The sequence below is a fragment of the Natator depressus genome, chromosome 10, assembly GCF_965152275.1.
Source record: "Natator depressus isolate rNatDep1 chromosome 10, rNatDep2.hap1, whole genome shotgun sequence".
NCBI classification, from domain to species: domain Eukaryota; kingdom Metazoa; phylum Chordata; order Testudines; family Cheloniidae; genus Natator; species Natator depressus.
In genome coordinates, this window is record NC_134243.1 from 75213404 (window position 1) to 75227056 (window position 13653).

Here is a 13653-nt window from a genome sequence, read left to right on the forward strand (position 1 = left end):
TGCAGCCGCTGTCGCAAAACTTTTCCATGCTCCCTCCAGACACCGCCAGCACACTCTTATCAACCTTCTGGCTCCAGTCTACACCCGCGGCATTCCACTCCTCCCCCCTCACAATCCAGCACTGCAGACTCCCAGTGCACTCAACACCCATGCCGCTGCAGTTTGGCCCTGCGGAAGTAACAGTACCTGCTGCATTTTACTCCAAAGGAGAAGGTTGGATATGATCCCTGAATAGACACAAATCTTTAGCCATCCCACCTCCTCCTGGGACCTTCCCTTCCCCTTTTCCACTTACTGCTGATGTGTTGTTTGTTTTTTTTTTTTGGTTTGACTCTCTCCTCTGATTGTTGTTTTTTAATAAAAGAATTGTGATGGTTTGAAAGCCATCTTTATTCTATTAAATGAAAGCAAAAAGAGCCCTGTAAAGCAACATACAATTATGTTTAAACCCACATATTGCATTGTCTACACCAATCCCCTCCTAGCATTACAAGCACTGCACTCCCAAGCATAGCAATAAATATTAGTGGCTTTCAGCTTTAAATTGCTGCCTCAAGGCATCCCTGATCCTTATGGCCTCAAGGTGCGCCCCTCTAATAGCCCTGGTCTCTGGTTGTTCAAACTCAGCCTCCAGGTGCTGAGACCAGCCTTGAGTGAAGCTTTCACCCTTCCCTTCACAAATACTATGGTGCTTACAGCATGCGTCTATAAGCATAGGAATATTAGTCATCGGCCAGGTCCAGCTTCCCACAGAGGCAACGCTAGCGGGTTTTTAAATGGTCAAAAGCACACTCAAGTCATTCTGCACTTGCTTAGCCTGTTCTTAAACCGTTCCTTGCTACTGTCAAGTTGCCCTGTGTATAGCTTCATAAGCCATGGCATTAACGGGTAGGCAGGGTCTCCCAGGATCACAATGAGCATTTCAACTTCCCCTACAGTGATCTTCTTGTCCGGGAAGAAAGTCTCTGCTTGCAGCTTCCTGAACAGGACAGTGTTCCAAAAGATGCGTGTCATACACCTTTCCGGACCAGCCTGCGTTAATGTATGTGAAACGCCCATGGTGATCCACAGGCACCTGGAGAACCATTGAGAAATACCCCTTGCGATTAATGTACTTGGTGGCTAGGTGGTCTGGTGCCAGAACTGTAGTATGCATGCCAGCTATCGCCCCTCCGCAGTTCGGGAGGCCCATTTGTGCAAAGCCATCTACAATGTCACGCACGTTGTCCAGAGTCACGGTCTTTCAGAGCAGGATGCGATTAATGGCCCTGCAGACTTCCGTCAACATGAGTCCAACGGTAGACTTTCCCACTCTGAACTGGTTAGTGACTGATGGGGTAGCAGTCTGTAATAGCCAGCTTCCACAGTGCAATCGCCACACGCTTCTCCAACGACAGGGCCGCTCTCATTCTTGTGCCCTTGCACTGCAGGGCTGGGGCGAGCTCATCACACAGTCCCATGAATGTGGCTTTCCTCATCCAAAAGTTCTGCAGCCACTGCCCCTCATCCCAGATGTGCATCATGATGTGATCCCACCACTCAGTGCTTGTTTCCCAGCCCCAAAAGCGGCGTTCCACTGTGGTCAGCACCTCCGTGAATGCCACAAGCAATCTCATGTTGTAGCTACTACACGTGGCAAGATCAACATCACACTCCTCTTGCCTCTGTAGTTTAAGGAATAACTTCACTGCCACTCGTGACGCGTTGGTCAGTGTGAGCAGCATAGTGGTTAACGGTTCTAGATCCATTCCTGTAGCCCGAAGAGGCAGGGCACGCAGTACACCAACCATTGAAAGATGGTGCCAAATGTGGACGGAAGCACAGAGATTGCTGGCATGTAAAGTAATGCATCACGGGGCATTGGGGTAGGACCCAGGATGCCCTGCAACCCCCTCCGCCTTCCCACAACTCTTAGTGGCAGAAGAGGAAGAGGTCCTCTGTGGGATAGCTGCCCAGAGTGCACCGCTCCGAATACTGCGGCAAGTGCCACAAGTGTGAACACGCTATTGCGCAGGCAGCTGACAGTGTGAACACACAACAGCGGTTTCCCTTCAATGCTCTCTGAGCAGCACTGTAACTCCCAGCGCTGTAACACTGCCAGTGTAGATGTGCCCTAAGATTGCCTACAATGAACTGTCAATTATAGTAATGCTGTTTCTGATGTGGATGCTGGCTCACTTTAGAATTGGACTGATGCTGTCTTACTTTGTACAGGTAACTGAACAGCCATAAAATAGTTATGACTAATGTTCCCTCTAATTTTTTCTATCTATGTGTGGAATAAATTTTATTTGCATCGAGGTATGTGCGGATGTGCGCCACCAGTAGAAACAAAAAACCTAAATATATTATATATTTTTACAAAAGTTACCATAGGATAATTACTCCAGCCAGCACAGGTTAGGCATTTTAGAATTCACTACTCAAAGAATTAAATTTAAGTGTAAGAGAAATAAAAATTATGAAATGCATAGACCAGTCAAAACACTAAAATAACACACTTTGAAAGAATAAAATTACAGGGAATATATGTGGATGGCAGGAAGTACAAAGAAGTAACAACAACAATAATATAAGTATGTGTTGGGAGGTGAGTGTGAAAGAGACAGAGGGTGTGGGTGTGAGAGGGAAAGAGACAGAGACTGTGTGAGCTTGCTGCTGGGGAAATCTCAGAAAGAGTGCACTGTCTCTTTAAGAAAGACATTCACTCACTGTTCACCGCAGCAGCTCTGAGTCCTGAGTCAGGCTGTGTCCCCTATCCCCTGCTCTGTGGAGATGGGGTACAGGGGTGGGGGGAGGGGGACACCCTGACCTCAGCACCTTCCCCCGCCCACCCCATCTGCACAGCCAGCAGGAGGGTCCCAGGAGAAGCTGCAGGATGGAGCAATGGGGGGGGAGGGGCACCTGAACCCATGCTGCTGGCTGTGCGCACTCTGCTAATCAGCTGGGCGGCATTTGAAGGTCTCATGGGCAGCTGCACAAGCGCGCAGCTTACAGGGAACACACATTATGACTCTTTTTCAGAAATGACTTGACCATAACTCAGGCTGCCAATTTGGAGGTGAAGGGCACTGAAGTGCATGAAGGATGTTATGTCTGAGCTGTGGTTAGCATTTCTGAATGGCCTACAAAAAAGATAGTTATCTAACTCTGCAGAAGAATGTGGACTGTGAAAGCTTGTTCTGGAGCTCAAGAGCATTACTGAAACTGATAAAGTAGTTTGATCTATACTCTCTCCAATTTCTTTACATCTTTCCTAAATTGTGGCACCCAGAATTGGACACAGTACTGCAGCTGAGACCTCACCAGTGCTGAGTAGACAGTTCTCGCCTGTGCCTTATGTACAACACTCCTGCTAATACATGTCAGAATCTTAGCCTTTTTTGCAAGTTCATCATGTTGTTGATTCATACTCAATTTGTGATCTAGTATAACCCCCAGACCCTTTTCAGCAGTACTAACACCTACCCAGTTATTTCCCATTTTGTAGTTGTGCATTTGATTTTTCCCTTCCTAACTGAAGAACTTTGCATTCCTACTCTCATATACCCATTCGTCCCCCCCACCCAGAAGTGCAGCACCTCCCACCTCCTCCATAGACCCATTCATCCACCCGCCCCCCCCAGGACATGCAGCACCTCCCGCCCCGCCATAGACCCATTCATCCTCCCACCTGGCCAAGCAGCACCTCTCTTCCCCCCCATAGACCTGTTCATCCTCCCCACCTGGCCATAGAGCACCTTCCATCCCCCATACACCCATTCATCCCCACCCACAAATTTTGTAAGCATACTCTCTATTTCATTATCCCAGGTCATTAATGAAAATATTGACTAGTACCACAGTCAAAACTGACCCCTGCGGAACCTCACTAGGTATGCCCTCCCAACTTGATAGAAACCATCGATAACTACTGTTTGAGTAGTCTTTCAACCAGTTTTGAATCTACTTTATAATTATTTCATCTAAACCACATTTCCTTAGTTTGCTTATGAGAATGTCATGTGGGACTGTGGGTGTGTCTACACAGCAAAGAAAAATCTGTGCTGGCCAGCTCGGGCTCGTGGGGCCTGGGCTGCAGGGCTGTTTCATTTCAGTGTAGATTTGGGCTCAGGGTGGAGTCTGGGCTCAGAGACCCTCCCACCTCACAGGGTCCTACACAGCAACGAAGCAGCCCCACAAGCCCCAGTCGGCTGGCACGGGCCAACCACCAGTGTCTAGTTGCTGGTAGACATACCCTGTGTCAAAAGCCTTACTAAAATCCAGTTATATCACATCTACTTCTTCCCCACATTCACTAGGCAGGAACCCTGTCAATGAAGAAAATTAGGTTGGATTGACATGATTTGTTCTTGAGAAATTCATGCTGGCTATTCCCTTTAACTCTGTTATCCCTTCGGTGCTTTTAAATTGATTGTTTAATAATTTGTTCAATATCTTTCCAGGTCTCAAAGTTAGGCTTACAGGTCTGTAATTCCCCAGGTGCTCTTTGTTCCCCTTTTTAAAATTAGGTACTATGTTTGCCCTTCTCCAGTCCTCTGGGACCTCACCATCCTTGAGTTCTTGAAGATAAGTGCTAATGATTCTGAGATTGCTTCAGGTAGTTCTTTAAGTACTGTAGGAAGAATTCCATCAGGCCCTGCCAACTTATCTAAATAGTCTTCAACCTGTTCTTTCCCTATTTTGGCCTGTGTTCCTTACTCAATACAACTAATGTTAACAACATGGAGTATCTCATTGCTACAATGTTTTCTTTTTCTTGCTTTCTCTTTAGAATGGGTGTGCATTCAGAAGATGTAGAGCTCTAATGTGGAGCCTGGGACAAAGTCAATAATGGCATCAGAACTTTGTAAAATGATCTCTGAGGCAAAGCTGGAAAGGCACAAGAACTTGTTCTTAAATTACCGAAATCTGCATCATTTTCCTTTGGAATTATTGAAAGATGAGGGTCTGCAGTACCTGGAGAGACTCTATATGAAAAGAAACTCCTTGACCACCCTGGTATGATAAGTTGTTATACTTCTTATTGTCTGTATGTTTATAGTAGTTTGATAAATTCTGATTTGAAAAGAGTGATGAAGTGCATTTTTGTAGCCTGCTACTGGTCTTTCAGAAAGGCTGATCCTGAATGGTACTGAACACCACTCAGGACCTGGCTCCATTGAGAAGATTTAAACACCACATTGTGTTATATATGTTGGAAGTGCAAATATCCGATGGATAAGATTTTTTGTGGGCTTCAGGTCTCTCAGTATATGCACAGTGTGCTGAGCCATTTGATAGCTGTTTGATAAGTGTTTGTCTAACTTGCTCTTAAAAATCTCCAGTGATGGAGATTCCACAACCTGCCTAGGTAACTTATGCCAGTGCTTAACCACCTTGACAGGCAGTTTTTCCTAATGTCCATCCTAAACCTCCCTTGCTGCAATTTAAGCCCATTGCTGTTGTCCTAGCCTCAGAAGTTAAGAAGAACAATTTTCTCTCTCTTCCTTGTTAGCCTTTTATGTCCTTGAAAACTGTTGTCATTAGAGTCTTGCAAAAACTCATGGATAGCTACTTTATATCTGTGGATGTCTGCATCTGCGGATGTGAATATCTGCAGACCATTTTTGTGGATCGTGGATTGGCTGCGGATACAAATTTTATATCCATGCAGGGCTCTAGTTATCATGTCCCCTCTCAGTCTTCTATTCTCCAGACTAAATAAACCCATTTTTTTCAGTCTTCCCTCCTACGTCACGTTTTCTAGACCTTTAATCATTTTTGTTGCTCTTCTCTGGACTTTGTCCAATTCGTCCACATCATTCCTAAAATTTGGCATCCGGAAGTGGAAACAATACTCCATGTTAAATTAGGCCTCAACATGGAGTAGAGTGGAAGAATTACTTCTTGTGTCTTGCTTACAACACTCTTGCTAATGCATTGCAGAATGATGTTTGCTTTTTTTTTGCAACTGTCTCACATGTTCACTCATATTTATCTTGTGATCCACTATGACCCCCAGTTCCCTTTCTGCAGTACTCCTTCCTTGGCAGTCATTTCACATTTTGTATGTGTGCAACTGATTGTTCTTTCCTAAGTGGAGTACTTTGCATTTGCCCTTATTGAATTTAATCCTATTTACCTCAGAGCATTTCTCCAGTTTGTCCAGACATTCTGAATTTTCATCCTGTCTTCCAAAGCACTTGCAACCCCTCCCAGCTTGGTATCGTCCGCAAACTTTATATGTGTAGTCTCTATCCCATTATCTAAATCATTGATGAAGATACAGAACAGGACCCAGAACTGATCCCTGTGGGACCCCACTTGATATGCCCTTCCAGTTTGACTGTGAACCACTGATTACTACTCAGCGGGCACTCGTCAAGGATATGCAACACAGTCTGAATTTGACTGCATCTACATCGCAGGTTGTTAGAGAAATCCCATTTGAAGAGATTGGCCGCACAATTGCCCTGTCCTGTTCAAAACCAGTTCAGGGATAACCACAGGTGCCTTGGCAGGTCAAAACCCACTGGGCAGATAGTTTTTAACTCGTGGCTTTTGCTTGCATTAAGCAGAGGAAATATGCTAGAAACTATCTTGGCAAAGCTCAGCTGCAGGTGTCATTAACTACAGTCGTCTGCCATGAGCTTCATATCATTCAGGATCTTGTCAATTTCTGAGAAGACCTGAGCTTGGTAATTGCATGAGATGTCATCAGCGAAGATAAACTTGCGTGAGAGTGTTACTGGCAAGTCATTGATGTACACGTTAAATAATATTAGTGAAAGAACTGAACCGTGAGGAAGACCATTAATCTGACACTTCCAGGAACTGCAACGGTTGCCTACGTGTACTCTGAACCACCTGTTTTGGGGGAAGAGATCTACTGCTTCGACCACCCAATGCGGGGCCACTTGAGAGAGTTTACACAGAAGGCCTCTGTGCCAAACGGTGTCATAAGCAGCGGTCAAATCCAGGAAGACTGCTCCTATCTTTAGATTTTGTTAAAAATGATTTTAGAGAAAGATGGTCAAGGCCAAGACTTGATTACAGGTGATTGTCCTTTCCTGAACCCTGCCTGCGTAACCTCCAAGACATCGTCCAGCTCTGGAGCGATTCGTTTGAGGATCAAATGCTTAAAAACCTTGAAACACGCTGAGAGCAAGAATACTGGGTGGTAACTTGCCATGTTATAGGAGTCCTTGTCCGGTTTGAGAATGGCTATAACCTTTGCTTGACATGGTAGTGCATGGTAGCTTCTTCTCAATAATGACCCGTATATAGAAATTTAATGAGCCACTATGATGACTTTGGTTCAAGGTGCTTAAGAAATTCTGGCAAGATGTTATCATATCCAGTTGCTGTGCCTGATTTGAAGGAGTTAAGGGCCTTATTTAGCTCAGGGCTTGTCTTCGCTACCGGGGTAAGTCGACCTAAGTTACCCTACTCCAGCTATGTGAATAATGTAGCTGGAGTCGACCTAGCTTAGGTCAGCTTATCTCGGTGTCTTTGCTGCACTGCATTGATAGGAGACGCTGTCCTGTCGACTTACCTTAATCTTCTCAGGGAGCTGGAGTACTGGGGTCAACCGGAGAGCGCTCTGCGGCTGATTTTAACAGGTCTTCACTAGACACACTAAATCAACCCCTGCTGCATCAATTGCAGCAGCGTCAGTCTCCCTGTAGTGAAGACCAGCCCTCAGTCAAGGAACTAGATAAGGGTTCAGATAAATTTAGTTAAACCTACCAGTTGAATGCATAGGGCATAAAAATTCACTGAGTAGTCTTATGGTATATTCACCCTCTTGTGCTCTGTGTTCACCACTGAGCTTCAGTGTGATTTTTCAGACTTACAGATTTTGCCCACAAGTCTCATACTCCCTCTTCCTATTTATTGTTTGATAAAACTCCCCTGAGAGGTGTAGCACATTAGTCTGATCTACCTTCTCTTGTTCTGCGAGATAGTATTTACTTTGCTATGTGTGTCATTGAAAAGGCAGTCAGTATCAGTTTTAGGCTGTGATTCTGAGCTGGCCTTTGGGGCTGGTAAAACCTGTGGCTACAGGCTACCACCTATCCAACAAATGTAGAAATGTCTGGGGTAACCTAAGCTTTTGTTTAAACAAAAACCCCAAAAACCCACAAAACACAATCCAATAACGTTCCAGCCCTTCTTCTTGCAAATCATTGTGAACCAATACTGACAATTACTTGGCATGATCTGATCTTTTCCCTGCATGGTATGGGTTATTGTGCACCTGCTTTGTGAAACACATTTCCTGTTGATATCCCTGATTTCCATTTTCCAAATTATTAACCTAAGTTATATTTGTCACAGGCTTTTAGCTGATTTTTACTGAGGCAGCTATGCAGAATCTGTGAACTTCTAATTTTAACGTCACTGTAAAGTGCCATGATAAACTTTAATTTGTTTTGAAAAGGGTGCAGTAATACCCTGTCATTGCTCATGTTCTCATTAAGATATGCAAGATTTCTGCTGTGAGCTTTTAAAACTCAAATTCATTACCTCATTCCTGTATTTGACCCTCTGTTATCACACATTTTGTTTTTTAAGCTGTTTCACATTGCAAGGGAAAGCCAACAAGTAAATTTTGGGGAAGTGGGGGTTGAAGAGAAAATACTACATTAAAATAGACACACCAGGAGTATCTGTTAGACTAATAAATAGTTTAGGGCAAGAATTCATTAACATTGATCTAGAGTTAGGTTGGATTGAAACTTTTTTTCCATTAGAACTTAAAGCAAAAACTGTTTGCTGGGTTTTTAAGGGTCAAGCTAGTTTCTGCATTTATTTGGTTAACACCAAGAAAAATATACAAGGAAAAGAAGATCATGCAAAAACCTTTCTGTGCTATATTAGGGAGCTGCATGTATATTATGTAGAAAATGAATGTATTGTAATACAAACTTTCCAGCAGGTGGCAACCACTGCTTAGCTATCTCCTGGTTTCTTCTGGGGCTTGAGGACACTTTCATATAGAAAATTGACTCAGTTATGGAGTTGCTGGTTGCTGCTTCATGGTTAAGGCTGAGCTGAGGTTTGCACTTTAATCAGGGATGTTCTACATCATTGTTATGTATGAGAAATATGCATATCTTGCCTATGTTTTACAATTTTCAAATTGTGGAGAAATATGTTAACTAAAAAGAGTGTTTTAAGAAGCAGTATTGTTTAAATTTAGATGAAGAATGAACATGAAAACTACCAAACTCTGTAAGTGATTGTGCTGTCATACTGTGTGCTGTTAAATGTTCTTCGTTAAAACTTATTTCCAGTTCTGCATGTCTAAACTCTGCAATCCATATAATTAAAACCAGAATTTTAAAATCAAAATGCAGTTGCTGCATTTAAAGTAGATTTCCTAAGCAATACAATCTTCTTAACCTTGAATAAGGGTTTTCAATATGGCTTCCAGCACAACATATTCCAACCTCTCCTAAAATTCCTGCTAGTTGCCCTTTCCAAGAAAACCTAGGAAAACCTGTCTTGATTGGCAAAAAGGGTGTGTTTTTCAAGCATGTTAGCTCAGTTGAGTTAGCTAAACATGACTGAAAAACACTATTATGCTTCAGGCTAACATGTTTCCGCACTAGGCTAAAATACATCCAATTAACACAGCTTCAAACACAATTCTGATGTCTGACTCAGCTCATTTGCACAACTCAAGCAATTCAAAACAGCCAATTTCTGGCCACACTAGCCAGCTGACATTTTCCCTGTTATGAGAAGCTTTCAGATGACCATCTGTTAGCTCCCACACCAATTTCCCTTCCCTCTGGAGTATAGGGAATGTGTCAGGGGAGGAAAAGGGACCACATGGAACCCAAGGGCAATAAACTGCAGGTTTGAGTTCGAGCAACTTTTATTCAGACTAGCTCAGAATCAGAGAGTTGTGCCATATCCCTCGCTACCCTTTGCTTTCTTGCGCTGAATGGAGCTTAGATGCAGGAGAAAATCTAACCTGCTGTGTCTTAAAATTATTAAAAAAGCATATTGATCCCAGAGTGTTGACTGCAATAATGTTTGTTTACACTTAAAAAGACTACCCAGAAACAGGGGTGAGTCAGAATACAGGAAAGGACGTGCATCTTGACAGGCATAAAGAAATGTGATGAGTTTGATATTTCTGGTACAGAGGTGTTGAATAAACTGTAGAGAATGCAGGTCTTGTCCTGCTACTCAGCAGCATTACAAAGAAAATATATGTTGTTTAGGAGATGGTTTTGCATGCTTCCTGCTTTTTACTACTGCTGTATCAGTGAACATTTTCTTTCCAGCAGCTGCTTAGGAAATCCCTCTATCTCATCCCCAACCCCTTACCTTTAATTCCCTTTCAAAAGCTGAGTATTGATAATCCATTCTTCCAACCTTGGAGGGCTGGATGCAGTTTGGTCTAGATTCCATCAGTGTCACTTCTAGACTATGAAAGAATGACATAAGGTGCTCCATTTTCTCATCCTTCCATCCCCAAGGCTGAGTGTTGCTGATTTTGGTTGGCGTTAGTTGAAAACACAGTTCTACTGAAACACACTTGTGATATAACTTGTTGGCATGGTTATTAAAATGAGTAGGATGCATGTTAGTTTTTAAAATAACAAATCTCTAACTTTTCTTTTTCAGCCAGAAAACCTTGCACAGAAGCTTCCAAACCTCGTGGAATTGTGAGTGTTGGAGTTTTGACTAAATTTATTATGCTAATCAGTGTAAAATTTTTTTTTTTAAATAAGAATGCTGTGTTTGTATACATTTTTCCTTTTTAGTATAATGTGGTTTTTCTAGCTACATTCAGGCCCATGCTGAAATTCCTTTTTGTGTCATAATTTCTTGTTCAGATTGTGTTATGAGGGAATGTTGATTTCCTCCACCCCATGTGGTAAGAAAGGGGTGTGTACTGGTCTTCATACCAGGGCTGTGCACCTTGATCCAGCTGGGGGAGGCATCACATTTGTTGTATTGTCCTTTGCAATTAGGTATAGCCCATTTGGGTAATAGAAGTATGTTACATTTTTTTGTGGCCTATATTTGATGTAGTTCACCAAATACCCATCATTCAATAGAACTGAACTTTAAATATGCTTTCTCTCCTTACCTCCCATACTACTATATGACAGAGATGACCTGATCTTAATGGATGGTTTGGTAGTGCAATGTGTTTTTGAAGTACCTACTGTAAATTCAAACTTAAAGGAAGCATGGGGTGTTTGAGTAGTATAAGTTATCTGTCTGAGTATGTCTTCTCAGTTTGGCTGTTGAAACCACACCCTTTCTAGGACTCGTGTCCACAACATAGTTTAACTGTTTTGTAGGTCATTGCAGTCTCCAGCTTGCTGAAGAGACAATCTTGCCTCATCTTGCCCTATATTTTGGGTTCACATACACTGGAATAGCAGAGCAACTTTCTTGTATTTGATATATTTGAGTGTTTGACGTTTTGTCACCAGGCATCAGGAACTTTTAGTATTATCTGATGATGCCTTTAGAAGAGCAAGCCTAACATTGCTTGGAGGAGGTCAATTTAAGAAGAAGCAAATAAGCAAAAGAAGTCTATTAATATATATTTACTAGATTTAGTTATCTCACGACCACCAAGCTTTGTTGTGCTATCATTATCCCATGTATTTGATATGTAGGTGATTGCAATTGTTCTGCAGCTTCTATAGTTCATATAACACAATTTAAATTGTTAGCTGAGATAATAATTGGTTTGGGGCTAGAGCAGAAAATGAAGTAAAAAGGAACAATAAAATATATAGATTTTATTTTAAAAAGAATAATTTGCCAATAGGTTCATATTTAAAATGCTGATTTGTTACTGTAAATATGCCTCTTTACTTTAAAGCAGTGTTTCCTATACTCTTGAAAGCTGAGCTCCCCTTCCAGAAAATGAAATGGAATATATCCCCCTTGCAATACCACCATCTGTTTTTAAAGATCTACTCATCTTAGTGTAATTATTTTCCATACTTCCCACCAGGGGTGCACCCCTCACTCAGGGAAACTTTTTTTGGTATAGAGCTTTGTAATGATACTTGTGCTTTCTTATGTGCTTTGAGCAGTGAAATACTTTCAGGGTCAACATTTAATGATCATACTTGCCACCCACTGAAATGAGTGGGAGAGTTCACACTTCGGAGCTATTGTTTCAGGCTGTCTTCAAACACAGGCAGACGTCTCTGCTTAAGTTACACATGGTTTCCATTGTGAAGGTATTCTTTACAACCACAAGCACGAGAGACATACTTTTAAAAAACAGAAAACTGAGACTATGCAGAACATTGAAAAGTCTGTGTCCTCACTTCACCAGTTAGATCTTCCCAGAGGGACATGACCCTGCTTTTGGGAAACATTGTTTCACAGTATAATGGAAAAATTGCTTGTTCAAATCTTTTACACGCATGCTTAAATCATCAAAGTACTCATTGTCTTTTGAGAATAGACAAGGTAACTCTATTTTCAGGTATTGACTGCTTGCCTACAAACTTTATATAGTCTTTCTGTTTTCAAGCAGAACTTTACAGTTTAAAAGATATGGATTAAGCTCTTCTTAAATTGCAGTAATTGTGGGTGTTTACCACCAGGGAACCCTAAAAGCACTTTATCAACCTTAAAATAGCTACTGAAACTTGTCTGGACTTGTCACTGTATTTATTGGTTGAAAATTGCTTTTGTAAAATTTAATTTACTAATACTTTTTAAAAAGCACATTATCATGACAAGTAGATTCTGCATGCTTGTGAAACTGTAAGTGTACATAGTTGATTTATTTGTTTAGTTTTTCCCTGTACACAGCAGGAGAGGACCTATGGCAGAATTTAGTGCAATCTGGTGACTCCTGATTTATTTTTTCTACCTTGGGATTTTTAGTTGTTATGAAGAAAAATTGCATACAACAGCTTGAAATGAAATAGTTGTGAGTACAATGATAATGTGCATCACATTTGAATATTCTAATAATCATCAGCTAAGACTTGCTTGACCTTAATATTTGTTCATGATTTAAATATGATATAAGTGAAACCTTGGGATATGTTAATTAGTATTGTACAATTTACTGTCATACTCAGAAAGAGAAACGGCTGTGAAGGTTTTTTTCTCTTTCCATTTCAGATTGAACATTTTGCCAACTGATTATCTAACCAAAGTCCTTGAGGTTAACAGGTGTTATTGTTTGTTCTTTTCCCCCCAGGTACCTTCATTCAAATAACATAGTTGTTGTACCTGAAGGTAAGTGCCCTACTAACTTCAAAATAAGTGGCAGAAACTATCAAATATTTTATTTTATTCAGTAAAAAGGCCTGTTTTCGTTATGTTCCGATGAAATTCTAAAGATATCCACAGAAATACACCACTGTAGTCCTTAGAATGTTGATATCTTTGCTTGTACTATGTTTTACTATTTTATTAAACTTTGAGATGCATCTACATGTTGTTCGCTCTAGTTCCAGTTACAGGAAGTGAAAAGACTAAATGGCACTTATCAATAAAACAACTCTCCAGAATCATTCCTGCTCTCTAAGCCAATTATTACGTACAATACTTTCATTTTGCTTGGTTATAATTCGTAGTTTTAAACCTAAAGCATCAATAATTGCATTGGCCTCTCTATTCCTTTTGTTTTGTTGTGGAGCAAACATGTCCTACCTTCAG

The 13653-nt window shown here is 41.5% G+C and overlaps 1 protein-coding gene across 2 annotated transcripts in view; it reads left to right on the top strand.

The window, feature by feature from the left end:
- The window catches only part of LRRC28 (leucine rich repeat containing 28), an 85679-nt gene that overhangs the window by 4743 nt on the left and 67283 nt on the right, over nt 1-13653 (top strand). For both annotated transcript variants that reach the window (XM_074966526.1, XM_074966527.1), the window contains 3 exons: nt 4775-5001; nt 10627-10667; nt 13193-13230. In XM_074966526.1, coding sequence (XP_074822627.1) covers nt 4834-5001; nt 10627-10667; nt 13193-13230 — 247 coding nt within the window. In that variant the 5' untranslated portion in view covers nt 4775-4833. The remainder of the gene's footprint in view (nt 1-4774; nt 5002-10626; nt 10668-13192; nt 13231-13653) is intronic.